Raw genomic sequence first — 26544 nt, forward strand, 5'->3', positions numbered from 1 at the left:
CTCGCAGGCGCCAGTGGTTGGTCCGCAGTGCCTGTCAGTCGGCGCGAGTCGCTCTGCGATTGGACGGTGGGCTAGAGGCGCGAATGGGCTCTCTCCCGCGGTTTGAAGCGAGCTCCGCGGCGGTACTCTCGCAGGCCTCAGGTGAGATACCTTCGCTCCGAGAGAGGGTCAGGCTCCGCCCGGTCCCGAGGACTGCAGTCGGCCCTGCGGCCCCGCGCACCGGCCCGAGGGTCCCTCCGCGGCCCTCGCACCAGCCCAGCCGCGACCCCTGGCGCCCCTCGCGCGCCGCCGGCCGCCTCCGCTCGGTACCGGGCGCGGGGTCCGGCCGTTACCCGGGCCCGCCCGCGCTCCGGGTGCCCGCTCGGCGCGGTGCGGGCGTCGTCCGTCCACTGCCCGCCCCACCGGAAGGTGAGTGCCGGGAAACCGCGCCCTGCCGTGCGCCCGGCGCCCTCCGGCTGGGGCGGGCCTGGAAGGCGAGCCTGTCGCGGGCCTGCGGGTGAGCGGACGGGCTGCGGCTTGGTGCCCACGCGTGCCGGGGCGGCGTCCTTGCTCTTCTTCGTCCCCACCGGCCTTGCTTTTCCCAGAGCGGGGCGGGTGCCTGCGCGGAAGCCTTGCGATGCTGACTTGATGCCTTTTATCCCGCCCGCCCTTCCGCTCCTCCTCGGGCAGCAAATCCGCCCGATTCTCCGTCGATTTTTCTCTTAGCGGGTTCCCTTGTCGCAGGTTTGCTATTACCTTAATTTAAGACCTTATAATTTCTTTCCTGGAATACTGTAGCGTTTCTCCTTGCTGACCTCACACAGCACAGGAGGCGCGGAGGGAAAAAGGACTCGTCTTCCCGGCTGCCCTCCCAACTTTCCTCCCCGAACACCACTGTAACATTCAGTAATGCAATTAACCTTCCGTTTGATGTATCAAATTTAGACAGTATTTATCTACTTTCTCCCGTGAAAGACAAAAACATTGGGGCCCTTACCCTCCCTTCACATTTCCTGCTTTTTCCTCCCATTTTGTGTTAGTTACTTTTCCAAAGTAAACTTTTGTAACATTTTCAGTGTATTCTGAATAGTCATCTTGCTTTTTAGAATGTGGTAACATTGACAATGAAGTCTGAAGAGTTATGTTTTTCACAAATTAAAGTTTTATATCAGTATATTCTGAAGCGTTACATTTGTTAAAGAAAAGTTTTATGACATTTGCAATATGTTCAGAAGCTGTGTTTTGAGCTTCGTGTATAGGTCGGTTCTAAAAGTAGAAAACTACCTTTTATATGATCACACCATCATTATTTATTGTAGACATGAGTGGCGTATTTAGATGCTTAGAGAAGGAAACAGAAACTTGTGGCTCAATGTCACATTAAGTGTTGCTGCTAGAAGGAAAACGACACATTCTAGTGACTTGATTTCTTCCTGGCTTCCTGTACATCTTTTGGTTCGTGCCTAGCTGTTGCCCTCCGGGATCCCGTGCGGGGTCTGTGTGCGGATCATCTCTCGGTTGTTCAGGGTCTTAGTGGATTGGGACGGAAGGGCGAAGGCGCTGTCAGTCTCGAATCATACCGGTGAGGGGGACTCACCTGAGCCCACTGCCCGCGTCGGGGCGCAGGAGAGCCTGTGCCATCGGCCCCTCCCCCGCCCGCGCCCCCGGGACCCTCAGAGAAACCACCTGCCTGAAGTTTGGATTCATCAGTCTCTTATTTACAAAGTAGTTTTATCACTTGTGTGTGCATCCCTAAATAACATATTTAGATTGTTTTGTTTTATTTAGATTATTTTGTGTAAAGAAAGGAACCTTACTGTTGAGGGTCATTTATAACTTGATTTTTTTCACTCATTAGATTTATCCTTGTTTTCACTGCTGTAATTCATAGCATGAATATGCCAGAATTTTCTTGTGAATGAGTATTTGTGTCGTTTCATTGCCTTCCTGCCTTTCCGTCTTTGCCGTTGAGAACCATGCTGCCCTGAACATGCTTGTGTGTCTTGCTACCCACATGCAAGAGGTTTTCTAGATTATAAATCTAAGTGGGAAATGCTGGGTAAGAGTAGGTAAACGTTTGATTTAAATGTTTTTTAAAGAGATTGTATTAATTTATTAGAGTTCTGTTGATTCAGATCCTTATCATTTGGTGTTATTAGAATTCTTAATTTCTTCTGATTAGTAGGTATAACATTATAGTGATTATGATAATAAAGTTAAGCTTCCTGTCACAGGTTTATTGGCCACTAGAATTTCCTATTCTGTGAAACTCTTTTTCCTATTTCTTGTCATTTTTCTGTTGGGCCGTTGTGTCTTTGAAAAATTTTTAACTGTTAAATTACTGACCTTTAAAAACCACTCTAGGCTGCGCACAGTGGCTCACACCTGTAATCCTAGAATTTTGGGAAGCTGAGGCAGGGGGATCGCTTGAGGCCAGGAGTTTGAGACCAGCCTGGGCAACATAGTGAGACTCTGTCTCTACAAAAAATAAAAAAAATGAATGGGTGTAGTGGCATGTGCCTGTAGTCCCAGCTACTTGGGGGCTGAAGCAGGAGGGAGGATTGCTTGAGCTCGGGAGTTTGAGGCTGTGGTGAGCTGTGATTGCTCCGCTGCACTCCAGCCTGGTGACAGAGTGAGACCCTGTCTCTAAAACAAACAAACAAAAAAACCTAAACTATTCTGGATATTAATTCTCTGTTAGTTATATACATGGCAAGTATCTTTTCCCAAATTGTGGTTTGTTGTTTCATTTTCATTATGGTATTTTTTTGTGAACAGAGTTTCTCAAATTTAATGTTAAATTCGTCAATCTTATTTCATAGCTAGAGCTTTTTGTGCCTAGTTAAAAAAGAAAAAAAACTTTCCTATCCCAAGTTCTTGCAGATAGTCTCTTCTATTTTCTTCTAAAAGTTTAGTGTTTTGACTCTCACAAATCAGGTCTTTTATACCCTGGGCATGGACTTTTGCTATGACTCCGGCTTTATATTGAGTTTTCACATCTGGTGGGCTGACCCCCCCCCCCCCACTGTGTGTGACTGTCAGGGGTCCTGGATCTGTAAATTTATTTGTTATTGAAGATCAAGTTAACCCTTTTCTCTTTAAATACGTCCTCCTCCCCATTCTCTCTCCAATTAGGTACTTGTTAGGTTATCTGTGTCTCTAACTCTTAGTTTCTGTCCGTCACATTTTTATCTTGTCTCTCTGTGTTACAGTCCGGGTTATTTACTCAAATGTGTCTTCTAGTTCACTGTTTTCTCTTCAGCTGTGACTGCCTGTTTTATCTATCTATTGACATTTTAAAAATTAACTTTAGTACAATTTACATAAAATAGAATCTGTTCATACTAACTATATAGTTCAGTGAGTTTTGAGACGTGTGTACAGCCGTGTAGGCACAACTGCAGGCGAGTGGTAGAACATTTTCATCACCCTAAAAATTTCCTTTGTGCTCTTTCTTAGTGAACCTTCCTCCCCTCCCCACGGCTGGCCCCAGACAATCACGTCTCTGGTTGATGTCACCGGAGGTTAGGTTTGTCTTTCCCAGTGTTTCCCGCAGCGTGTGTCTTGTGTCTGCCCTTGTCGCACAGCTTAGGGTTCTGAGATGCGTCCACGTTATGTGTGTCGCTGGTTCATTCCTGTTTGCTTCTCAGTAGATTCCTTCGTGTGGATATAGTTTGATCTCCTGTTGATGGATAGACATTTGCAGTGTTTCCAATTTGGAGCTAATATGAGTAAAACTATTGTCAACACTTGTGTAGAAGCCTGTGTGGACGTGTGCCCTCCTTTCTCTTGGGTGAATACCTAGAACTGCGATTACTTCCTCCTAAGGTAATTGGCAAACTGCTTTCCCAAGTGGGTGTATTCTTATCAGTAATGTGTAAGAGTTCCACTTGCTCCATTTGCTCCACCTCCTTACCAACATTGTGTATTTGCATTCTTTTAAACTTTAGGCATTCTAGGCTGGGCTTCTTGGCTCACACCTGTAATCCCAGCACTTTGGGAGGCGGAGGCAGGAGGATCACTTGAGGCCAGGAGTTCGAGGCTGCAGTGAGCTATGACTGCACCACTGTACTCCAGCCTGGGCAGCAGAGCGAGACCCTATTTCATAAAAATAAATGAATAAATGAATAAATGTTAGTTGTTCCAGTGGCTGCACAGTGATAGTCACTGGGTTACTTTGCATTACTCTGACAGCTAGTGATGGTAAATTCTTTATCCTGTGCTTCTTTACCATTGGTATATTTTCTTTAGGGAGGTGTCCAAAACATTTGCACTTTTTTTAAAAAATGGGTTGTTTGTCTTTTTTATGATTGACTTGTGAGAGTTCTTTCTATATCCTGGCTACAAGCTGTTTGTCAGGTGTAGGTATTGCGAGTATTTTCTCCCAGCCTGTGTGGCTTTTCACTTTTTACATGGTGTCTTTCAAAGAACAGAGGCTTTAAATTTTGATTAAGTCTAATTTATCAGTCTTTTTGTTATGGTCCATGCTTTTCATGTCTTATCTAAGACATCATCATCTATGTTATGAGGCTTTTTCTCCAGTTTGGTTTAGGCGATGCTATGAGCTGAATTGTGCTCCCCCAACTCATATGTCGAAGTCCTAAGCCCCCGTGCCTCAGAAGGTGACCCTGTTTGGAAATAGGGTCATTGCAGATGTGAATAGCTACGATGAGGTCATGCTGGAGCAGGGTGACCCCAACGTGACAGGTGTGAGTATCAGAGAGAAGCCATGGGAGGACAGACACAGTGAGAGCCCTGCGATGACAGGGCAGAGACTGGAGAGGTGCACCTGCAAGCCAAGGGACAGCAGAGATGGCCAGTACCGCGGCAGACGCGAGGAGGAGGCAGGAGGACTCCGCTGCAGGTCCCAGAGGGAGCACAGCCCTGCTGACACCTTCCTCTTGGACTTCTAGATCCAGAATTGTGAGACAGTAGATGTGTGTTTTTAGACACCCAGTTTGTGGTGCTTTGTTATGGCAGCCCCAGGAAGCTAACAGAGAAGGCTAATCGTTTTAACTTTGACATTTAGGCTTATGATCCATTTTGAGTTAATTTTTATGGGTAGCAAGAGGTGAATGTCCTAGTTTCCTTTTTTCCCCATAAGGACATCAAGTTGTTCCAGCTGTATTTATTGAAAAGACTATCTTTTCTTCATTGAAATACCTTGACACCTTTATGGAGAATTAAATTTGACCGTATGTGGGTGGTTTTATTTCTGGATGCTCCTATGTTACACATCTGTCCTTATGCCACACACCGTCTTGATTATTGTCGCTTTAGAGTTAAGTCTTGAAATCAGGGAGCATAAGTCTTCCAGCTTTGTTCTTTTTCTTCAGAATTATCTTGGCTCTTCTATGTTCTTTTTTTTTTTATTAATAATATAAAATTGACAATCAGCTTTTCAATGTCTACAAAAAGCCTGCTGGTATTCTGGCTGGGATTACGCTGAATGTATAGAAGAATTTGGGGTGAGCTGACACCTTTGTAGTGTTGAGTCCTCTGACCCATACGCACAGCGCGTCTCTGTTAGTTTAGGGCTTCTTTAATTTCTTCATTTCTCTCAGCAATGTCTGTAATTTCATTATACCAGTTTTGCACATATTATTTTATTAGATTGCTCCCTAAGTATTTCATGTTTTTTATTTTACTATGAATGTTATTTTTTAAGAAATTAATTTCTGATTTGTTGTTACTATGTAGAAATACAATTGACAGTTACGTATTTTCCTTGTGTCCCGTGACTTTGCTAAACTTATAATACTTACTGGTTCTTAGAACTTTTTTGTAGGTTCTTTAGGGTTTTCTATACGTACAGTCCTTTCCTCTGTGAATCGAGAAGGCTGTACCCCATCCTGTCCAGGCGAGTGGTGGATTGCATTGATTGATTTACAGATTCGAGCCAGGCTTTCATTCACAAACAAACCCCAGCTGGTTGTAAATATATTATCCTTTGTGCTATTGCTTGACTGGAGTTGCTGAGATTTGTTGCAGGTTTTTGCATCTATGTTTATGAGAACTATTGGTCTGTAATTTCCTTTCCTAGTAATGTCTTTGGTTTTGGTATCAGAGTAACAGTGGCCTCAAGAAATGGATTGGGAAGTAAGTGTTCCTCTCTTTTTTAATCTCTAGGATAGAGTTTGTGTAATGTTGGTGTTTGATAGAATTCACCAGTGAAGTGAAGCCATCTGGGGCTGGAGTTTTCTTTGTGGGAAAGTTCTAATTACAAATTCATTCTCTAAAATTTTAAAAATTTCATTTCTAAAAGTCCTGTTTATCGCAAAGTCTAAAAAATTCTTTCAAAATCTAGCCAGTTGTTTTTTTTTTTTTTTTTTTTTTTTTTTGGGAAACAGAGTCTTGCTCTGTTGCCCAGGCTAGAGTGCTGTGGCCTCAGCCTAGCTCACAGCAACCTCAAACTCCTGGGTTCAAGCAATCCTCCTGCCTCAGCCTCCGAGTAGCTGGGACTACAGGCATGTGCCACCATGCTCGGCTAATTTTTTCTATATATTTTTAGTTGTCCAGCTAATTTATTTCTATTTTTAGTAGAGACAGGGTCTCGCTCTTGCTCAGGCTGGTCTTGAACTCCTGACCTCGAGCGATCCTCCCGCCTCCCAGAGTGCTGGGATTACAGGTGTGAGCCACCTTGCTCAGCCTACCCAGTTATTTTTGAGAAACTATTTTTTTCTTGTTTTTGTGACTCTGTTGTTTATATTCTTAAACATATACACAAGCATTTTACATTCTGTATCTGATAACTTAGTATCTATTCTTGTGTGTCTAAATCTCTTTGATTTTTCTGCAGACGCTTGCTCATGGTAGCTTGTTTCCTTCTCTGTTGGAAGAGAGCATATTTATCTTAATCTTTGAAAAATCTCAAGCCTGCACTTCGGATACTGTGCTTCGGATACTGTGCCTCTGAGAGCGTTGCCTTTCCAGGACCTAAGGGTTGTTCCTAAGTGAGGGCCACTTTGGTCCCTTCAAGGGTCCCTGGCTTATGTTAGGAGTCTCAGCATAGCTCTCCTTAGGACAACTCAGCCTCACAGCTCTGGTTTCAGCTCCTGTGAGTTATTCTTGCCTGTGTCAGTCTCTCGCACTTTCAGGAATGTCAGAGGTGCACAGGAGTATTCATGGTGGGCTCTAGCTGTTCTGGAACACAGGGGCCACTCAGAGTGACCCAGTCCACATGGTCTCAGCTTCTGCTTTGCTGGAAGCTGCCTGGTGATCCTGTGGGCTGCTGGTCAGACCCACCGTTGAGGGGAAAGCTGGGCCCAGGGTGCTGTGCAGACCCAGTGCGCTGACAGCTTCCTGTGGCTTCGGGAAGGACCTTCTGGACCTTGGCGCATTTCCAGCTTGTGTGAGTCTGCAGCCCCTGCCTCCTCTTCCAGCCCCTCCTTCTCTGTTCTGCTTTCCCTCTCTTTCCTGCTCTCTCTCCTGTACCGTCCTACGTATTTCTCTGAAAGAGCTTCTTTTAGCACAGCCTTGGGCCGACTGTACTCACATTGCAGTTCTGACCTGGGGTGGCAGTTGGGTGTGTGCTTTGGGAGCTGAGCTTAACTCGGCACGTGAAGAATTAGTTGGTTAAACTGCCTTTCTGTTCTTGCATTGCAGATGCTGATCAGGTTCCCGTTGTTTTCTAGTTGACGACCGCCAGGGGCAGAGGCTTGGTGACTGGCCCGCGCTCTTCCATGGAGGACAGAGGCTCAGCGGCCTTCAGAGAGGACCAGAGATGCCTGTCTGGGGGCCTCCCCTCGCCAGCGCCGCCGGAGGGCCCCGCTGCACAGACCGTCTCCAAGCCCAGCAAGTCGTTTCCCTCGGCACGCCGACTCCTGAGCAGGAAGAATGGGCTTTCTAAGCTCTGCCAGAGCAGGATGGCGCTCTCCGGTAATGACCTGGGCATTGTGGGGGTCAGCGCTGACGTGCAGACGCGGACTTGCTCTGTCGTCTCCCTGTGGAAACCCTTTTGTTGGTGATTACAGTCAGTTATTCTCTTCCTGTAGAAAAAGGCATTTGTCTGGGTGCTGGGCACACGCTGGTGGGCGACCCTGGCCAGACCTGCCTGCTGCCTTGGCTCTGCCTGGTTCTCGGGCCCAAGATGCTTCTCTTTAGGCAGTGGGTAGAATTCGCCTCCACGTTTCAGGGTCAAAGTACAGCAAAATGTCATCTCGCACTTCAGAGTGTGTGAGAGCGCTGTCCGAGGCTCGGCTGGATTACAAGTGAGATACGGGTTTGCTGATTGAGCCTAGCAGGTACTCAGTGACCGTGTGGCAGGTGCAGGCTCCCTGCCTGGACACAGGTGGGGTAAGACGGGGGCTGTGCAGCAGCCCCCCCTCCCTTGAGCGTGGGCTTCGCGCAGGGTGCCGGCGAGGGGTGTTCTCAGAGCGTCGATGTGATGTGTTTGTTTTAGGGGGGTCACCGCGGCAGCTGCGTGGGGAGCTGGGGCAAGAGCTGGAGGTGCAGCGTCCTCCGGCACCAGGTGTGGCCGAGCTGCGTGTGCTGACTGCTGCCTGGGGAGAGGAGGCGCGAGGGGCCTCCGGCCTCAGGAAATGGGCAGGGCAGGGCCCCTGACCGAGGCAGTCGGGGGGGGGTCCTGGGTGAAGGCTGCAGAGGAGAGGAGATGGCTTGGGAGAGAAATGGAAGGCTCAGGTCCCGTGTGTGGTGAGAGCCACTGGAAGAATGTGGTCGGTGCTTACAGACGGGAGGGTGTGCCGGCTTGGAGCCCGGGGAGCTGCCCGGGCTGGAGGTACACGTGTGATCGTCAGCACATTTGTGTCTTGGGTGTATTCAGAGTGACCAAGGAGCGGTGGGTGAGCTAGAGCCAGGTCCCTGGGCAGTGGGAGGTGGTGGGGAGCTCGGTGCCTGGCAGACGGCAGGTGCTCCGGGTGGAGGGGAGCCCAGAGCCGCTGGCAAGTGGAGCAGGGCGAGGACTGAGCAGGGACTGCTGGGCGGGTGTCTCGGGAGCCAGTGGAGACGTTGCTGAGAGCAGCTTTTCTGGAGCAGTGGGACGTGACTGTGACGGGGGACGAGAAGGCGGAGCGGGAGGCTGGGCCGCAAGCAGCTCTCGCACTGTGTGCTGCTTTCCAGGAACGAGACACAGAGTGGGAGCTGGAGGGCTGTGGGGTCTTGGGATGATGTGAAGGAAGAGACCTTCGAATTCAGTTGAGACGCAGAAGTGTGGATCTCGTGCCGTTCATGCTTCTGAGGGGACGTTGCTCTATGTTGCTGCTGAGCACCTTGTGGCTGCCTGAGGGGGCTCTGGGGACTGTCCAGACGCACAGTTAGAGCGCGTCAGCTCTGTGGGTTAATTTAATCCTTGCAGCCTTTCGTAGGAGTCGGGGGCAAGGGCTGTGTGCTTTGCCTGTTTCAGAAATGAACTCCTGGCATCTGTGTGAGGTGTAAAGGTTTGTTTCTTTCTAGAAGACAAATGGAGCTCCTACTGTCTATCATCACTGGCTGCCCAAAATATCTGTACAAGCAGACTGCACTGCCCGGCCGCACTGGAGCACACGGACCCTGCCGGCTCCCGGGCCAGCGTGTCCTGCTGCTCCCTGCTGCGCGGCTTGTCTGCAGGGTGGTCCACGCCTCTGCTCCCGGCCCCCGTGTGCAACCCTAACAAGGCTGTCTTCACCGTGGACGCCAAGACCACAGAGGTACGTGCTGGTTGGAGACCCACCTGTAGATGTGTATTTGGGATTTGTGCCTCAAACTTGTAACCTCAAACAGAGGAATTCGTGTGTTTTAAGTGCAATTAGAACACTTCCACATAAGTGTTAATAGTTAGTATTAACATTTGGTAAACTATGAACATTTGGTTTTACTTACATAGTAACAAAAGAGCTAAGAATTTTTTTTTTTTTTTTTTTGAGACAGAGTCTCGCTTTGTTGCCCGGGCTAGAGTGAGTGCCGCGGCGTCAGCCTAGCTCACAGCAACCTCAAACTCCTGGGCTTAAGCGATCCTCCTGCCTCAGCCTCCCGAGTAGCTGGGACTACAGGCATGTGCCACCATGCCCGGCTAATTTTTTCTATATATATTTTAGTTGGCCAGATAATTTCTTTCTATTTTTTGTAGAGATGGGGTCTTGCTCTTGCTCAGGCTGGTCTCGAACTCCTGACCTTGAGCGATCCACCCGCCTCGGCCTCCCAGAGTGCTAGGATTACAGGCGTGAGCCACCACGCCCGGCCTGAGAGCTAAGAATTTGGAGAACTAAATATGATTCAATCAAAATGAGTTAAATCCTCTTATCAAAACAGAGATTCAGAAAAGGGGTCACGTGCATTGTTTACTTAGGTCTGCTGAAGTGTTGGCTCAGCTCAGCTGAGAATGGGTGTTCAACATCTGGAGTAAATGCATTTGCGTAATGTGCATTTATATGCAGATAACGGAAATTGTGAGGAGACAGTTTGATGTACATTCTCATGTTTTCTTCGTAGTCTTGGGTGTGTCGTGTGCCGATTGGGAAGGTGTGTGGGTTCAGTCAGCGCCGACCTGCTCGAGCCCCCAGTGGTGCCAAGGGTTGGGCATCATTGCGGGGCACTGCCGGGGAGGACAGGCCTCTGGCTGCCCAGCTGGTCTCCAGCTCGTCCTCCTTGGCTCTCGGCTGTTCCGGTAGTTAGAGGAGCTGCTGGTGACGTATGTGTCCTTGCTCCTCTGTGCGGCTCCTCAGATCCTGGTTGCCAACGACAAAGCTTGCCGGCTCCTGGGGTACAGCGGCCACAGCCTGATTGGTCAGAGGCTCACGCAGTTCTTCCTGAAGTCGGATTCCGACGTGGTCGAAGCGCTCAGCGAGGAGCACGTGGGGGCCGATGGCCGTGCCGCGGTGGTGTTCGGCACCGTGGTGAGTGGGGCGCCAGTGGGGCCTTGGCCGGCCTGAAGGCGAGAGCAGCACGTGGCGGGAGGACTCCCCCTCCTCTGCCCGGGGCTCTGCTGGGGGCTGGGTGGCACCAGGCAACATCAGCTTCTTCAGATGAAAGCGCCACAGCGGGTGCCCTTTGCTGCCCAGCTGAGGTGGGCGGGGCCTCTCCAAAGGAGAGCTCCACAGAAACAGTGGCTGTGGCTGCTCAAGGGCATCAGGGTGTCCCTTGTTTTGTTTGAGGGATGTAGTTTGGCTAAATCTTGCAGACCTGCAGGGCACCACACTAGATTCCCCCCCTCCAAAAAATATAATTTTATTGTCTCTGCTAAGTTTTACATCGAAATTGATACACTATTTGGTGTGTGTTGGAGTGGCAGGTGGTGTGTGCCCAGAAACATTTCCCTGGGGAGTTCTGATCCCCTCTGCCCGTGTGGCCAACCGAGACTGTCGGAAGGGTGAGCTCCAGGCACGGAGAGAACTCAGACAGGGTCGGCGGCACTGAGAGTCACTGGTTCAAGGGACTTAGTACTAGAAAGAAAAAAAATTAAGATATTCAGCATGTATTAGTCTGATTCTTTAAGAAATAAGATGCTGCTCCCCACCCCCGCTGTACCATGAAACTGAGGGTGAAAAGGAATCTTCCCTTGATACAACCTCCAGTCAGAGATTGCGGGTTCAGTGTTAGGATATCAGAAACCTGACACTCTGGTACGTTTCTGAAACGTAAGACAGGTGAGCAGGGGTTGAGAAGCTGAAGTACCTGGAGTCCGAGGGGGCCTCTCCAGGAGGCAGGGCCCCCGCCTGTGCCGTGGCCCAGGCCGTGCAGGTGCCAGCCTGTCTGTGTCCGCAGGTGGACATCGTCAGCCGCAGCGGGGAGAAGATTCCGGTCTCAGTGTGGATGAAGAGGCTGCGGCAGGAGCACAGCCTGTGTTGTGTGGTGGTCCTGGAGCCTGTGGAGAGGGTCTCGGCCTGGGTTGATTTCCAGAGCGACGTGAGTGTGCGAGGCAGACGCCAGAGCCCCCTGCCCCCCACCCCAGCGCCTCGGCAAGCGCCGTTCCCTGTCTCCTGCCTTGGGGAAGAAAGAGTGTGAGCCTCCTGGAGGGTCTGCCCCGTGTGCCTCTTACTAAAATGTGGGCTTGGGCAGGACCTTAGTCTCCCACGCCTCAGTTTCCTCATCTGTCAAGTGGGGCTATGATTGTAACCACTCGCACTTAAATGTAATAACGTGCGCAAAGCCCTCAGCGCAGTGGCTGGCAGTAGAGACTCGAGCTGGGTGTTCTTACCCGCGAATGAGACTCCAGCCTGGGCCGGGCCTCTGAAGAACAGCTCGAGGAAGGCCACAGTTTAGATAATGTTTTTATGAAAGTTCATTTGTGTGTCTCTTGCACTTGAGATGCAGAAGTCACGTTAATGGTCTTGCTTTTAGCTGGAAGGTGTTGAGGCGTAGTGGGATTTAACGCTGAAGTGTAAGCTCTTACGATAACACCAGAGCTCTGGGCTTTTTCTCCAGGGAACCATCACGCTGTGCGACAGTCTCTTCGCTCATCTGCACGGCTTCGCGTCTGGGGAGGACGTGGTCGGGCAGCTCATCACGGACCTGATCCCGTCCGTGCAGCTCCCGCCTCCCGGCCAGCACGTCCCAAAGGTAGGACCCTTGGCCAGCTGCTCCGTGTGTTGGGGTCGAGGTCTTAGATCCAAATCCGTGACCATCACCACGGATGCAGGCCGGGGATTCCGGAGACAGGGCGTCCTGGGGATGTGGGCCGTGCCCCAGCTTGAGCTCCCTGTGCCCGAGCTCCTGACCAAGGCCGGAGGCTGTGTGGTCTCCCGGCTGCCCACTCTTGTCACCCGAGTCCTCTCCCTGGAGCCTGCGGGCAGCGTGCGGGGTCTCTCCAGTGCGGAGCAGGGAGCACTGGCAGGTGGGAGGGCAGTGGAGGTCTGGGCGGTGCTGAGGCTTATTATCAGTCAGTTGAACCTTCCCGGTTTCCGCCTTCCCCCCTGGCATGTGCCTTCACACAGGCGCACTGCGTGGGTGTGAACTGACCTGGTGTCTCGTTGCCAGCAGCCCACAGGCTGGCTGGACAGTTGCTTTGGGGCTGAAGTCAGCTCTGCCACTGCACGAAGTCACAGGTCCTTTCCGGATGTCTCTAGGGACTCCCTGGTTTTCTGGCTTGCCTGAGACTCAAAGCTTCACCCTCTTGGCCTGCATTTGCCGTTCTACACTTCCCTGCTTCCTGGAAAGCCGCAGGCCTGTTGTCTTGGTGCCCTCTACCCGCTTCTGCGGAGTGGCCACCCTGGCCCCGCGGCTGACAGGAGCATCAGCTAGGGCCACTGCTCTGGGACACTGCGGTGGGGTCTGCCGAGTCTGGTCATATGCAAGCCTCTGGCAAGCCTAGACATGTGTCCAAAAGAGTGAGCACCAGAAGACATGTGTGAGCGTGTCCTTGGCCCTGTTTGTGATAACCCCAAACTGCAGCCACCCAACATCCCAACATCCCTCAGCAGCAAATGGAGACAGACACTGTGAGCCAGTGGAGAGTGGGCCGCGCTGGTTCCCTGAAGGACTCACTGGGGTCACGTGAGGTTCTGTGGACCTAGGTCAGGCCTGCAGTCTCCACGGGGAGTCTGGGGTCTCGAGTTCTGACTTTGATGAGGGGCCGTGCGTGTGCGGTGGGAGCTGCCCTACGTCCAGGATGGGGGCCACACCTCAAACACCGGCCCCCGTAGCTCCCACATCTTGCAGGGGTGAATCCTCAAACAAGGGCAGGTGCAAGGGCCTGGTCCAGTTGCCAGGCTGAAACCAGAACGGGAACGAGCTCTTGAAGTCCTTGGTTAGGAGCACCGGGTTGGTCAGGATCGAACTGGGGCAGCGAACCCGTTCCAAGTGCTTACCGCAGGGGAGCTGTGATGCCAGGACTCGGCTTTGTGGGTGCTGGAAGAGCTGAGAAGTCGAGCGGGGGGTGGCCCGGCTGCCCAGAGATGGGCACCAGCAGGAAGCCACTGTCCCCCAGGCTAGGGGGGCGGAGGAGCGTGAAGGCCTGGGCCACTCTCAGGGGTGAGTGCTGGGGACATTGCCTAAGGCTGGGAGGGGTGAGAGGAACAGGTTGGCTCTTCCTCCTTCCACAAATGTGGGGCCAGGGTGTGGCCTGTGGGGCCGGCACCGAGGGCAGAGCAAGGATGGTACAGAGGCCAGAGATGGGGCCGAGCCCTGCGCCCCGCCGTCTTCTCCCCTCACCTGCCCTGCCTGTGCCCGGCCCTCACGTGGCTGCGCTCGGGTGGCTCTGGGTTCCGTCCTCCCCACCCCAGCCACTGCGCCCTGGTCAGGGCTCTGCCTTCCCTGGGGCAAGGCGGGGCCCCAGGAGAGCTGGAAGGAAGAGCCCTGTGGGCGTGAGATGCTCCTGGGACCTTCCCGAGGGTTGTGGAGCAGAACTCACGCCCGGAGCAGCGCAGACTTAGTGCTCCGTCCACGTGAAACGCTGCCAAGTGACACGCCTTCCTTTCAGAGCCTCAAGATTCAACGGTCTGTCGGAAGGGCCAGAGACGGCACCACCTTCCCCCTGAGTTTGAAACTGAAATCTAAAGCCAGCAGCGAGGAGGCGGATGCCGGTGAAGCTGTCCCCGAGCAGGGCTACTCAGCGTCCGTGTGGGTCTTCTGCACCATCAGCGGCCTCATCACCCTCCTGCCGGACGGGACCATCTACGGCATCAACCACAGCTTTGCGCTGATGCTGTTTGGTTACGGGCAGACCGAGCTCCTGGGCAAGGTGGGCTTGCCCTGGCTACCTGGCTCCTGTGGCTGAGGAGGCTGGTCTGTGCTCCACAGGGAGGGCGCGTCTGTCACCAGCCTTTGTGCCAGAGGAGCTGGCCAGCTTGCTGGCTTTGCCCAGGAAGGACCTCGGGCCCAGGGAGGGAAGTCCCTGCTCAGGGCCTCCAGGTTGTTTGTCTAGACCGTGCGTTGACCCCCCTCGGAGGGTCTCCAGGGTCACCCCGGAGGAGGCAGAGGAGGGCTCTGCCTGGAAGCCCATTCCCGTGGGACCTGGTCTGATTGGATCAGTGTTCGTGTCGTCATTGCAGGGATCGATTCTCACCCATGGGCCTGTTGTGTCCTCACGTCCTCTGAGCGTGTCCTGTGGTCAGCATAGGAGGAAGGGGTTTCTGTGGCCTCCCGTCCTCGGAGGGGGCTCTGTCTGAAGTCCTTTAAACTCGGTGAGGCGGGGCCTCCCACACCGGGAGCAGGACACCTCCGGGCTCTGACTATTCCCGTCTGCTCACCTGGAACTGTGTCGAGCAGCCCCGCTGCTGTCAGAACAACCAGCGTCACAGGTGTTGGCCACAGGTCAGCCCTGTGGGCAGAGCTCGGTGGGTACAGCTCGCCCTCCTCCACGTGCTGTCAGCCGGAGTGACTGCAGGCAGGCTGGTGCCCTCAGAAGCCTCGTGCGCTCACACGCCCGGCTGGCTGGGACAGCGTCAGTCGGCAGCTGTAGCCCCTGCGCGTGGCTCAGCCTGGGCCCCTACTGGGCCCCTGCCGGAGGTGACCGGGTCCTGAACTCGAGCCCGGCAGGCGGCCTCAGAAGCCAAGTGGCGTCACTTCCACAGTCCCCTTCTCCTCAGGGTGGTCCCAGCAGTGGTCTGGGCTCATGGGTAGGGGACGCGGCCCCCCCACCTGGTGGAGGAGGTTCATGGGGTGGGAGTGGTTGTGTGTCAGCCTCCGGAGGCTACCTGACCCCACCCGTTCCTGACACCCGAGCGTGCCCACGCCTGCCACTCCAGGCTCCCCCGGGGCGCAGGTGCAGGCCCCACGGCTCACCTGTGGCCTTTCACTGAGCTGTGCCCACAGGGCCGCCTGGACGGGAGGGAGTCTCTGTCCCCTCATAATGCACTGGGGTGGACGCTGGGTCCCAGCGACAGAACTTCCTAAGTTCATTTGAGGCTCCAAAAGAGGTCTCTCTGTTCTCTAGTAGACACTAAAAAGTGAGCTAAATTGTAGTTAAAATAAGTCAAATTTAAGTTAAACAGCAGTTAGCATAATTCCTGGGTGAGGGCTTCCTACAGGAGTCCTTTCAGAGAGTTTCAGGTATGGGGACACCTGTTCCCGTGGCCGTGAGCAGCTGTCCAGGGTGGGGCCAGAGAAGGCGTCCACCCTGGCAGCCCTTCCATGCTGGGCGTGCGCGGTTCTGGCCAGCCGTGGGCCTCCGCGAGCCGTGCGAGGTGCGGCGTAGCACACAGGCTCCCAGGCCCAGCATACGTGGGGCAAAGGCTGGGTGTCTGCTCAGAAGGGGTGTAGCTGTCAAACTTGCTTCAGGGTGTGTTAAATTGGTCTTTTTCATAAGAAAATAGGAAAATAGGAAAAACCATGAATTCCTTGCTGAGCGTGGAGGGGCTGCGGGCGGGGTGGAGGGCACGTGCTCCAGGCCTGTCCTGAACTTGAGGGCTGAGCCACCCGGGACGCGCCCACGGCGTTCTCCCCCTTTCAGTCCTGGGAGGGCTGGTCCAGTGGGGTAGTTCGGATCCTTCCAGGTTCTGAAATGTCACTACCGTGTTTTCTAGAATATCACTTTCCTGATTCCTGGTTTCTACCGCTGCATGGACCTTGCCTATGACAGTTCTTTGCAACTGCCGGACCCGGCCGGCTGCCTGGACGTCGGCAGTGGGCGGGGCCCTGGGGAGACGCCGTCAGACCCCTGGCAGGGCTGGAGCCCTGGTGGGGCCCGGGGTAAGACATGTCCCCTCCCCTCACGTGTGCGCCTGTGGCCGGCAAGCGCCACACGACTCTGCGACAGGGACAGAAGGCGCAGAGGGTTGGAGTGCAGGCGGGACAGAGCCGGTGGGCAGCGTTTCCCAGTGTGACTGCCCTCTGTCTCTCGTGGGCGGGCATGTTGCCAGGGGCCGTGACAGTGCTAGTCTGACAAAGGTATCAGCACCGAGACGAGGAGCAGGAAACCCTCCCCGGCTACCTCACCGTGTGCCCAGATCCAAGACACAATCAGCTAATTGGCCGTGGTGCTTTTTAAAGAATCTAAGTAGCTTTGTGTGGTTTAATATCGATTGATACAGCGTATCAGATGACACCTGACCCTCAGCAACATGAGCGTGAGCCTCAGGGGTCCACTTAGACACAGATTTTTTCAACTTCAAAGATACGGTATTCGTGGGATTGGAAACTCGCCTGCACAGAGGGGTGACTTTTCGTCAGGTGCGTGTCACTCTCCTGTGGGAGGGGACAGAGGTGATGAAGGGAAAGACTGCGGGGGGGACAGACGCTATGAATAGCAGAAAGCAAGGCTGCGTCAGGGTCACGCGCCACGCGGCCAGGCGGCCCCTGTGGATGGGTGCTGTGCTGCGATGCTGTCCACACGTGGGCTCAGGGTACTGAATAAACATGCCCGTGGATTTAATGTGGTCACGGAGGAAAAACGTGAGCTTACGGTGTCTGGCTGGCTGGTGAAAGGGCGTGTGTCAGGCATTGTTTAGTTTTCTGGGCTCCCCGTGAGACCTCTCAGCACGGCCCAGACCTGGGCCGAGGCCTGGCTCCTTCCCAGCCGTGGCTCCGTGGGGCCTTGGGAGCTGGATTATAGCATTTTGTCTTAAAAGATGCTTTGTTAGGCTGCTGACTCTATTTAAGATTCCTGCTTTTCTTGGGACATGGTTTCTCTCGTTGTGTCTGGGTTTTCCTATCTGCAAACTCTCCTCTATTCAGGGTTTTCCTGTCGCTGATTACATTCCCCTTCCCCTTTTCCCAGAATTCCAGCTTCGTCCCTGCGTGTGCACGTGTGTTCAATGCGTGCTGTTTGTAGAGTGTTTGGAGGGGAGGTCACAAAACTTCTGTTCCTCTCTCATTGTTTCCTGAGGATAGATTCTTAGAAGTGGAATTTCTGGGTTTAGGGAATGAGCGGTTCTGCCAGGTGTTGTCAGAAGTGCCCACTCAGGCAGTGGTGTCTCGCCTGCCCAGCTGTCCTCGTCGTGGAGGGGGCTTCCCTCAGCCAGGGGCTGGGATTCTTTCTAGCTTTCTTCCTGATCCAGGCTGTTCTCACTCATTTGACCAAGAAGCATACACTGGCTGCCTCCTCTGTGTCGGGTGTGCTGTGGGCAACACCTGGCATCATGGAGCCGGGTGGGAGCGGCTGGGCGCAGGGCATGGGAAGCGCCCAGAGCTCAGGAGGAAAGAAGGGGCGGAGGGGTGCGGCCTTGCGACTGGGGCCAGGGAGGCCAGAGCAGCCTGGCACAACAGGGTGCAGCTCCGGACCAGGGCCCCAGCTGTGGCAGGCAGTCTGGGTTGGCTGCCAGAGGGGGCCAGGTGGGGAGACTGCAGGGCCTTGGGGCACATAGCAGGGACTCTGGCTTTTGCCCAAGTCAGATGGGAGCCCTCGGAGGGTGGTCAGTAGGTGGGGGATGTGCTCTGACTTGGGTGTCAACAGGGTCGCGCTGGCTGACTGCAGGGCCCCGGGCCAGGCAGCAGGGAGACCAGGCTGAGGGCGCTGGCTGGGACCAGGGTGCCTGTGGGTGGAGGGGAGCTGCTGCTTTGGGTCCTGCTGCGGAGGGGGGGCTGACAGGAAGTTCTCAAGGTGAAGCTGCCCTGCCCTTGTCCCCACGAATCACAGGGAAATGAGGAGATTCGCTTTAGCCTATGAATAGAGAACACTCTTTGTTGATGTTGCTGCTAGATCCAAGGGTTAACGCTGTGCTTGCTGGAGACCACGTTCTGCCGCAAGATGAGACCCTGAAGCTGATGGGAAGCCAAGAAGTCTTCACCAGGACCCAGACCCGGCTGGGAACTGGGGGCCGCCCCCCTCCCTCCCTCCCGTGCCAGCCTCCTCCTGGGTAAGTCCTTTGGTGGGAGGTTGCAGGTTTCCAAAAGTCAAGGCAGGTACCAGGTAGATGAGGACCACATTGGAGAGAAATGTTCAGCCTGTCAGTAACAGTGACAGCTAATATGTATTGCGCGCCTGCTCTGTTCCACACGCCGGAACAGCTGCTGTTCCCAGACGACCTGGCTGAGTCCTCACCAGCCTCCATGAGAAGGGATTAGGTCACTAAATATGAAATGTCTGATTTTGAATCCAAAGTTTATTTTATTATATCTCAAACAAGAAGCAGTACAGTTAATCTAAGCATGCGCCTAATCTATCAGCACAGTTTTGTCATCTTAACAGTAGCATGTTGATGCCAGCTGCAGAGAAACCTGGAGAGCGAGTGGCGATGAAATCACAAAAGGCGTTTTCCACAGCTTGTTGAGAACGGAATATTTTTCCTTGCAAGAAGTGGCCCAAAGCCTGGAAGAAGTGGTAGTTGGTTGGTGCAAAGTCTGGGGAATACAGTGGATGACAGAGAGTTTCCAAGCCCAGCAGCAGTAGTTTGAGCAGCATTGTTTGTGCAGCACATGGTCGAGCGTTGTCTCCCAAGAGGATTGGTCGGTCTCTATTGACCAATCTCGGCTGCTTCATCACAAGCATCCTCATCATTTCATCCAATTGGTCGCAGCAGACGTCAGCTGTAATCGACTGAGCAGGTTTCATGAAGCTGTAGTGGAGAATACCAGCACTGGACACCAACTAGACACTATTAGCTTTTTGTGATGAATATTTGGTTTTGGGTTGTGTTTTGGCACTTCATCTTTATCCAACTATTGTGCCGACTGCGATTATGAAAAAGAATCCATTTTTTATCACAACTAACGATACGATATAGAAATGGTTTGCGTTTATGTTATGACAGCAAAGAAAGGCAAGCTTCAGACTTAATAGTATTTAGGTTATTAAGTATGGAATGTCTGATTTTCTGAAGTACTAAGTTTGGTAGTTGATGTCTCTGAAATTTCACTGACAATTCTTGCTTTTTAATTGTGAAACTTGGTCAATTGATTACAGTGGATGCTTACTGCAACCAATTGGACGAAATGATGAGGATGCTTGCGATTAAGCAGTCGAGATTGGTCAATCGAGACTCTCCAGGCTTCTTTGCTGCTGGCATAAATGAGCTAAGATGGCAAAACTATGTCGATAGTTTAGGTGCATACTTAGATTAACTGTACTGCTTCTTGTTTGAGATATAATAAAAGAAAATTTTGATTCGAAATGGGACAGTTCATATTTAATAACGTAAATTACCCCCATTTTGTGGATAAGGAAATGAGAGTTCAGGAACATTCTGGTAGATTTCAGAGAACTGATCTAAGCATAATTTTATCATTTTGAAAATCATATGAAGCTATTCTTGTACATTTTAAAATAAGGTACTCTGGCCAGGCGTGGTGGCTCACACCTGTGATCCTAGCACTCTGGGAGGCCGAGGTGGGTGGATCGCTTGAGGTCAGGAGTTCGAGATGAGCCTGAGCAAGAGCGAGACCCCGTCTCTATTAAAAATAGAAAGAAATTAGCCGGACAACTAAAAATATATAGAAAAAATTAGCCAGGCATGGTGGCGCATGCCTATAGTCCCAGCGACTCGGGAGGCTGAGGCAGGAGGATCGCTTGAGCCCAGGAGTCTGAGGTTGCTGTGAGCGAGGCTGACGCCACGGCACTCTAGCCCGGGCAACAGAGCCAGACTCTGTCTCAAAAAAATAAATAAATAAATAAATAAGGTATTCTATTTAGTGTAAAGGAAGTTCATGTTAGAGAATGTGGAAAATTATGTATAGCATTTTGGTGTGTTTTTAACCAGTTTTCTTTTTAAAAGTATTTTTTTGTGCTTAGCCCACAGTAGAGGGCCCAAAGCTTGGGTGCTCATATAGCCAGTGGTCCTTTCTCTCCTCACCCCCGCAGGTCCCCTGCGCCCCTCCCCCCAGCAGCCCCTGCACTGGGGTCAGAGTTGTCCACCTCTGAACCTGACTTACGCTTTCCTTCCGTCTGCCTTCTTGTGCTCGTTGTTTTATCTGTGATATTTACCCACACTGTTGTTTTCCAGTCTCCTTGAAATTATTTTAAAAATAGTACACGAATATGTGGTTTTTGCAGAATAATAGCAAACAGTGAAGGTTCGCAGACCATCTCCCAGCCTCCCTTCTCCAGTCCTGCTGTGTCCCCAGGGGACTCGTGCATGTGACTGTACATGCGTGTTGTGTGTTTATGTGTGCTCGTGTACCGCTGCTGTTGTTCCCGTGACCCAGCTGGGATGGCAGTGTGCTCACAGATACGCCTGGGAGACCTGTCTGTACAGTGTTTCCTCAGATCCAGAGCCTCCCAGGCAGCGCCGTGGGACACGCAGCCGCTTTCCTGCTGGCAGGTGGCACACGTGTCCTGTGTGCTCATCTGTAGACGAGGAGGGAGAACCCCGTGAGCTCAGGGTGCGTCAGCTGGAGTGGAGCACGGTGCTCCTGTGGTGGCTGCCGGGCTCCTTGCCAGTGTGTCCCACGGGCTGGGCGTGTCTGGGCTCCCGCCGGGGTTTGCTCTGCCAGCTGCTCCCCTCAGAACCCCGGACAGAAGTCGTCTTCTGTGACTTGGCTGTGCAGTGAGAAGGTTGCCCTAGATTAGCTGATTCCTACTTTTTCTATTAAATTGGACGTTTTTGGATCTCATGGTTCTAAGAATTTGATTAGCATCCACCACATGTTCAGGCACTTAGTTACCGTAGAGGTTCATGCCCTCTTGTTCACTCACGTGTTCACCTATTCGACAAATGCACATTATTTGTAAAACAGTCGGAAATGACAAGGTTGGGAAGCGCGAAGGAAGTGAGGTATGGGACGTGGTTTTTTTGGTTTTTTTTTTGTTTTTTTTTTTTGAGACAGAGTCTCACTCTGTTGCCCGGGCTAGAGTGAGTGCCGTGGCGTCAGCCTAGCTCACAGCAACCTCAAACTCCTGAGCTCAAGCGATCCTCCTGTCTCAGCCTCCCGAGTAGCTGGGACTACAGGCATGCACCACCATGCCCGGCTAATTTTTTTTTTTTCTATATATATTTTTAGCTGTCCATATAATTTCTTTCTATTTTTAGTAGAGACGGGGTCTCGCTCTTGCTCAGGCTGGTCTCGAACTCCTGAGCTCAAACGATCCGCCCACCTCGGCCTCCCAGAGTGCTAGGATTACAGGCGCGAGCCACCGCGCCCGGCCTGGGGCGTGTTTTTTAAGTTCTAGGAACGATGTTAGGAGTTTCCTCATGAGTTGTCTCCTTTAATTCTCCTGGTAATCCTGGGAGCTCAGTCTTACTGTTATTTTTAGCAAATCGATGATGAAGCGAGTGAATTGTTGGACTGTGGATCAGGTGCTAGAAGAGACCCACTGCCCCAGAAAACTGCTGCTCTTCCTGGGAACCGTGCCTGTCCCTGGGGACGCACCGTCGTATCAGCTCCTCCTCCTCTGTCCCTGTGAGCCCCGGCTGTGCTTTGGCTGGGTCGCGGACGTACATGTGTGCATCTGTCCCCCAGAGGGACAGGCGTGGCTGCGTTCTGTCAGTCTGGTGCCCAGCGTCACACCTGGACGGTATGGACAGGTGTGGGGCCTGCTGGAGGCAAGTCTTGACCTGGTCCCTCAGCTCCGAGGACCGGCCCGTCGCCTGCAGGAGCAGCCTCCTCTCTGTCACCGCGAGCTGGGTGCTCTGGTGGGCGCTCTGTCCCCGCCCTACAGACACGCTAACCTGCCACGCACGGGCCCGGCCTCCGCGCTCCTCCTCCTCCTCTGTGAGCTGCGTCCCCCTCAGCTGTGAGATCAGATGGAGTCAGCGCCAGTCGCAGACTAGCACTGCAGAGTGGGCAGAGCCCTCTCTAGTCCCGGCTCTGTCCCCCACACTTCCTCACGGCAGCCACTGGGGTCCCCCAGCAGGGAGGCTGGGCCCAGCCACTGTGGCGATCTGAGACCCCACCTGCTGTCTGAGTGCGTCACCTGGGGTCTCTTCTAGTAACGTGGGAGCTGACCGGAGCCTTGAGCGTGTGCTCCTGTGCTTTAGTGTTGGGCTTTCGGTGGCATTCCTGATAAACCGTTGCCAAATGTGGATTTATCTGGAGAATATTTGAGAGTAGGTGCTTTATTTTTTAACTTGATGACAAAATTTAATTTTTATGTTATAGATCTGTGGCATTAAATGCTTTGTACTTATCTCTAATGGGGAATCGAGGTGATCTCTCCTTTTGATTGCTCTGTGGCCCTGTGTCACTGTGTCATCCTTATTACTGTCTCCAGGGTGGACACCATTTGGGAAGGAAGCCCACCAGCCCGTGGTGAGCCGCCGCTCTCTGAGGACCAGATCGCCGCTGTGGGAGGAGAGGGACCTGCAGCGACAGAGAGCCCGAAACAGGATCTTCTGGGAGAAAGCAGGTCTGAGCCAGTGGGTGCAAAGCCGTTCGCTTCCAGGGAAGGTCCTGAAACTGCAGCCCCAGCTGAGGACAGGAGCGGTGACACAGGAGTGCGCGGCCTGCACCAGGAGGCCCAGCTGGAACTGGTGGGGCTCAGCGGTCCCAGCAGTGCCAACACCTGGGCCGATGCCACGGCTGAGCACCAGGCCTTGGGTCAGCCGGCAGGGGGCGGCCTCCCCCCGCCCTGCCCTCGGTACGCCAGCACCAGCGAGTGGGACTCGGCTCCCAGCCCCTCTGGGGTGGCATTTGTGTCGTTTGGGACGCCTACTGTGGATGAGCCGTGGCCAGGAGCAAAAAACGACCGAGAAGAGCTGCGGACTTGCTTAATTAAGGAGCAGCTGTCCAAGTCGAGCTCTGCCGGGGCCCCAGGCCTCCCCTACGTGGAGCTTGTCCCGGCAGAGCAGCCCCCGTTCACGGCCCCTGTGTCGTCCTGTGATCTGGCAGGCAGAGGTCTGCAGGGCAGCCGCGTGGGCAGCTCCTCAGCCTGCTACGCCTTGGCCACCGACCTGCCCCGCGTCCTGCAGGCAGCCGAGGCACAGGAGCCCGGTGTCCTGCAGGCAGCCGAGGCACAGGAGCCCGGCGTGAACTCGTTTTCCTGGAACCTCAAGGAACTCTTTTTCAGCGACCAGACAGACCGAACTTCCTCGACGTGTTCCTGTGCTACGTCCGAACTCGCAGGGACACCCTCCCTTTCGGTGGTGGGCTCTGATTTGGATGTGGGCGGTCTCCACGGGCAGGGGTCAGAGGTTCTCGATGACAGAGAGCTGCTGCTGCTGACCGGCACGTGCTCTGAGTTTGGCGAAGGGCAGCGGTTCCGGGGGAGCTGCCTGGGACACGATCGAACGGAACCCTCCGAAATCTGTCTGGTGTCCCCTGAGTGTTATGAAGCAAGTGACAGAGAAAGCCCAGACTGCATCCCTCCCACGTCAGACACCGACCCCCAGGACGTGCGCTCGCCAGCAGAGGAGCCGAGGCTGAGCGTCCAGGTCACCTCCACGCCCGTGACACCCGGGGCTGCCGGCCTCCGGCGGGAGATCCAGGAGGGCACCTACTCGGGCAGCTGCCACCACCGAGACGGCCTGCAGCTGAGTAGGTCCCGGCCCGGGGGCGGACGCCTGCCGCCCCGAGCACGGCCAGCAGGGGCGGGGCTGCCTCGTCCTGGGGTCCGACGGGTGGCCCTGCTGAGTGGTTTTGGCAGGAAGTGCGTGCTAAAGGGCAATGCTTTATCACCCACCCATGGAAAGTGAAGACTACATATGTGTGTGCCCGGGGAGGGGGTGGAGCCAAGGCCCCTGTGCCCCTTCCTCGGGGAGCTGCCCCCTGGGAGGGAGACGGGGAGATTCCCCTGGGATCAGAAAGGCCGTGTGTCTGGCCAGCCTGTGTATATGGTTTTCATTTAAACCATTCACTTTCCTGTCACCTGAAGGCAGAGGCCTGCTTTGTGCAGGGTCGTGTTGAGTGCGGTTTCTGGGCTTTTCTGAGCTCTGCTTGGTCTGCAGCGTGGCCTGCCGGCTGCGTGGGGAGGTGTCGCTGTCGCAGGTCCACAGGCCATGCTGCTGCTGCGGTGCTGTGTCTACTGTCCCCAGCCGCTCTCTGTCATCCTGTTCTGGGCAGTGGGCTTTCCCACCCTAAGGCTGCTGCCCCCCGGGTCAGTGGAGGGCTGGGCACTCTGTCCTGTCGCCCTTCAGGTATACAGTTCGAGGTGAAGCGGGTGGAGCTCCAAGGCTCCACGCCCCTGTTCTGCTGCTGGCTGGTGAAGGGCCTCCTCCACAGCCACCGGGACTCGGCCACCAGGACCCGCCTGCTCCTTGCCAGCCTGCCCAGCTCCGCCCACTCCATGTCCGAGCTCCCCGGGTCCAGCCTGGGGGAGGTGGGTGTCTGCAGTCAGCCCCTGCCTTGGGTTCGCCTTTCACTGTGGCAAAAGTTCCAGTTGGCATTTCTCTCTCTCTGCTTACTCGGGGACGGGAATAGGGCCTTTCTGTGGCTTTTTGACACCGTCTTCTAATATCCTGTGTAAGTATGATGCCGCACGTAGGACTGTAAGTCTGTGTGCCACGTGTGGTGGGAGGTAAGCACGTTTTGGCGCATGTGCCCGTTTGGATTGACATGCAGAGGCTGCCTGGAGAGCCCCGTGCAGAGAGGCTCTCAGACAGGGTCCCCATGGGCACGGGAGGGCGGCGAGTGGAGCATGGGGCATCCCTGTGGCAGAGAGGCGGCTGCTGGGGACGCCTGTGTAGGTGGCCGCCTCCTCTCCGTGGTGCCGTCGATGTGACCCCTCAGACCTTCCTTTGCGTGGCAGATGCTGAAAGCCAAGCCCTGGTTTGAGGAGCCCCCGCGGGCTGTGGAGCTGGAAGGGCTGGCGGCCTGCGAGGGAGCTTTCTCCTGCAAGTACAGCACCCTGAGCCCGCTCGGCAGCGGGGCCTTCGGCTTCGTGTGGACCGCGGTGGATAAGGAGGAGAACAAGCAGGTGCGCTGGCCTGTGGAGGGATGTGGGGCCGGCGCCACTTCCAGTGGCTCCTGACTTTTGGTCCCCGTTCTCCAAACCTGGGGTTGTAGTGGGATGGGAGGAGTCCTCCAGGTGCAGCACCAGGAACCCGGCCTGGTGTGCGGGCGGTTACAAGGAGGCCTCTCCCAGCAGTGCACATGCTGACACCCAGGGTTGACGTCCCGTCGAGTTTTAGATTCAGACCTCGCACTGGCCGGGCTCAGGGCTTGATGGCCAGCCACGTGTTGAGACCCATGTCTGGATCCCCCGCCCTGCCCACCCCACCGAGCCTGGGGCTCGCGCCACTCCCCACTGCCCGCCTGGCATGCTGACACTCACGGGCACTGCAGCCTCACGCTTAAACGTAGACAAGGCCTCCTCCACTCACCGGGGAAGAGTCTGCAGCAAACAGAGAAGCACGCAGGCTGACCTGCTCACACTTGTCCTGGCTTCCCAGAGTGACCTCTGTTCGTAGGTCCTGGCCCTCGGAGCACCCCCCGGGTGCATGGCATGCTGCCAGCTGTCACTCCCTCCCTGCCTCCCCAGTCGCTCTGGCCATTCTTACACTCCCCTCCACGTGAGTGTAGAACTTACTGTCCCTCCGTCCCGAGTCCTGCTGGGATTTGCAGCTCCTTGACCATGTGTGGTTTGGGGGATTGGCATTGGGACAGTACCCACTTTCCAGCTCAGAAGTCGCTGGGGGCACCGTTAGACTGCCCGGCGTCTAACCGCCAGTTCCTGGGCAGGTCAGGGAGTGCTGTCCGTGGAATCCTTTCTCCCCGGCGTTTCCCAGTCACCTGTTGCTGGAATGTGCCATGGGTCCGTGTTTGGGTTGATAGCATCATATATCTGTATCAGAGTCTTCCTGGTTCTAATATTTCCTCAATATTAGTTTCTAACGTTTCTTTGGGTTTTCTAGATCAACCACCACCCCTCTGTGGTGACGACAGTTT

The 26544-nt window shown here is 54.1% G+C and overlaps 1 protein-coding gene across 1 annotated transcript in view; it reads left to right on the forward strand.

The window, feature by feature from the left end:
• The first annotated feature begins 125 nt into the window (after positions 1 to 125).
• PASK (PAS domain containing serine/threonine kinase) overlaps positions 126 to 26544 on the forward strand; it is a 46596-nt gene continuing 20177 nt past the window's right edge. The window contains exons 1-12 of the mRNA XM_069465350.1: positions 126 to 141; positions 7614 to 7857; positions 9391 to 9623; positions 10638 to 10808; positions 11677 to 11817; positions 12337 to 12471; positions 14330 to 14590; positions 16374 to 16539; positions 18488 to 18644; positions 22934 to 24195; positions 24795 to 24976; positions 25406 to 25573. Coding sequence (XP_069321451.1) covers positions 7662 to 7857; positions 9391 to 9623; positions 10638 to 10808; positions 11677 to 11817; positions 12337 to 12471; positions 14330 to 14590; positions 16374 to 16539; positions 18488 to 18644; positions 22934 to 24195; positions 24795 to 24976; positions 25406 to 25573 — 3072 coding nt within the window. The 5' untranslated portion in view covers positions 126 to 141; positions 7614 to 7661. The remainder of the gene's footprint in view (positions 142 to 7613; positions 7858 to 9390; positions 9624 to 10637; positions 10809 to 11676; positions 11818 to 12336; positions 12472 to 14329; positions 14591 to 16373; positions 16540 to 18487; positions 18645 to 22933; positions 24196 to 24794; positions 24977 to 25405; positions 25574 to 26544) is intronic.

Source organism: Eulemur rufifrons, chromosome 1, assembly GCF_041146395.1.
Source record: "Eulemur rufifrons isolate Redbay chromosome 1, OSU_ERuf_1, whole genome shotgun sequence".
Lineage (NCBI taxonomy): Eukaryota > Metazoa > Chordata > Mammalia > Primates > Lemuridae > Eulemur > Eulemur rufifrons.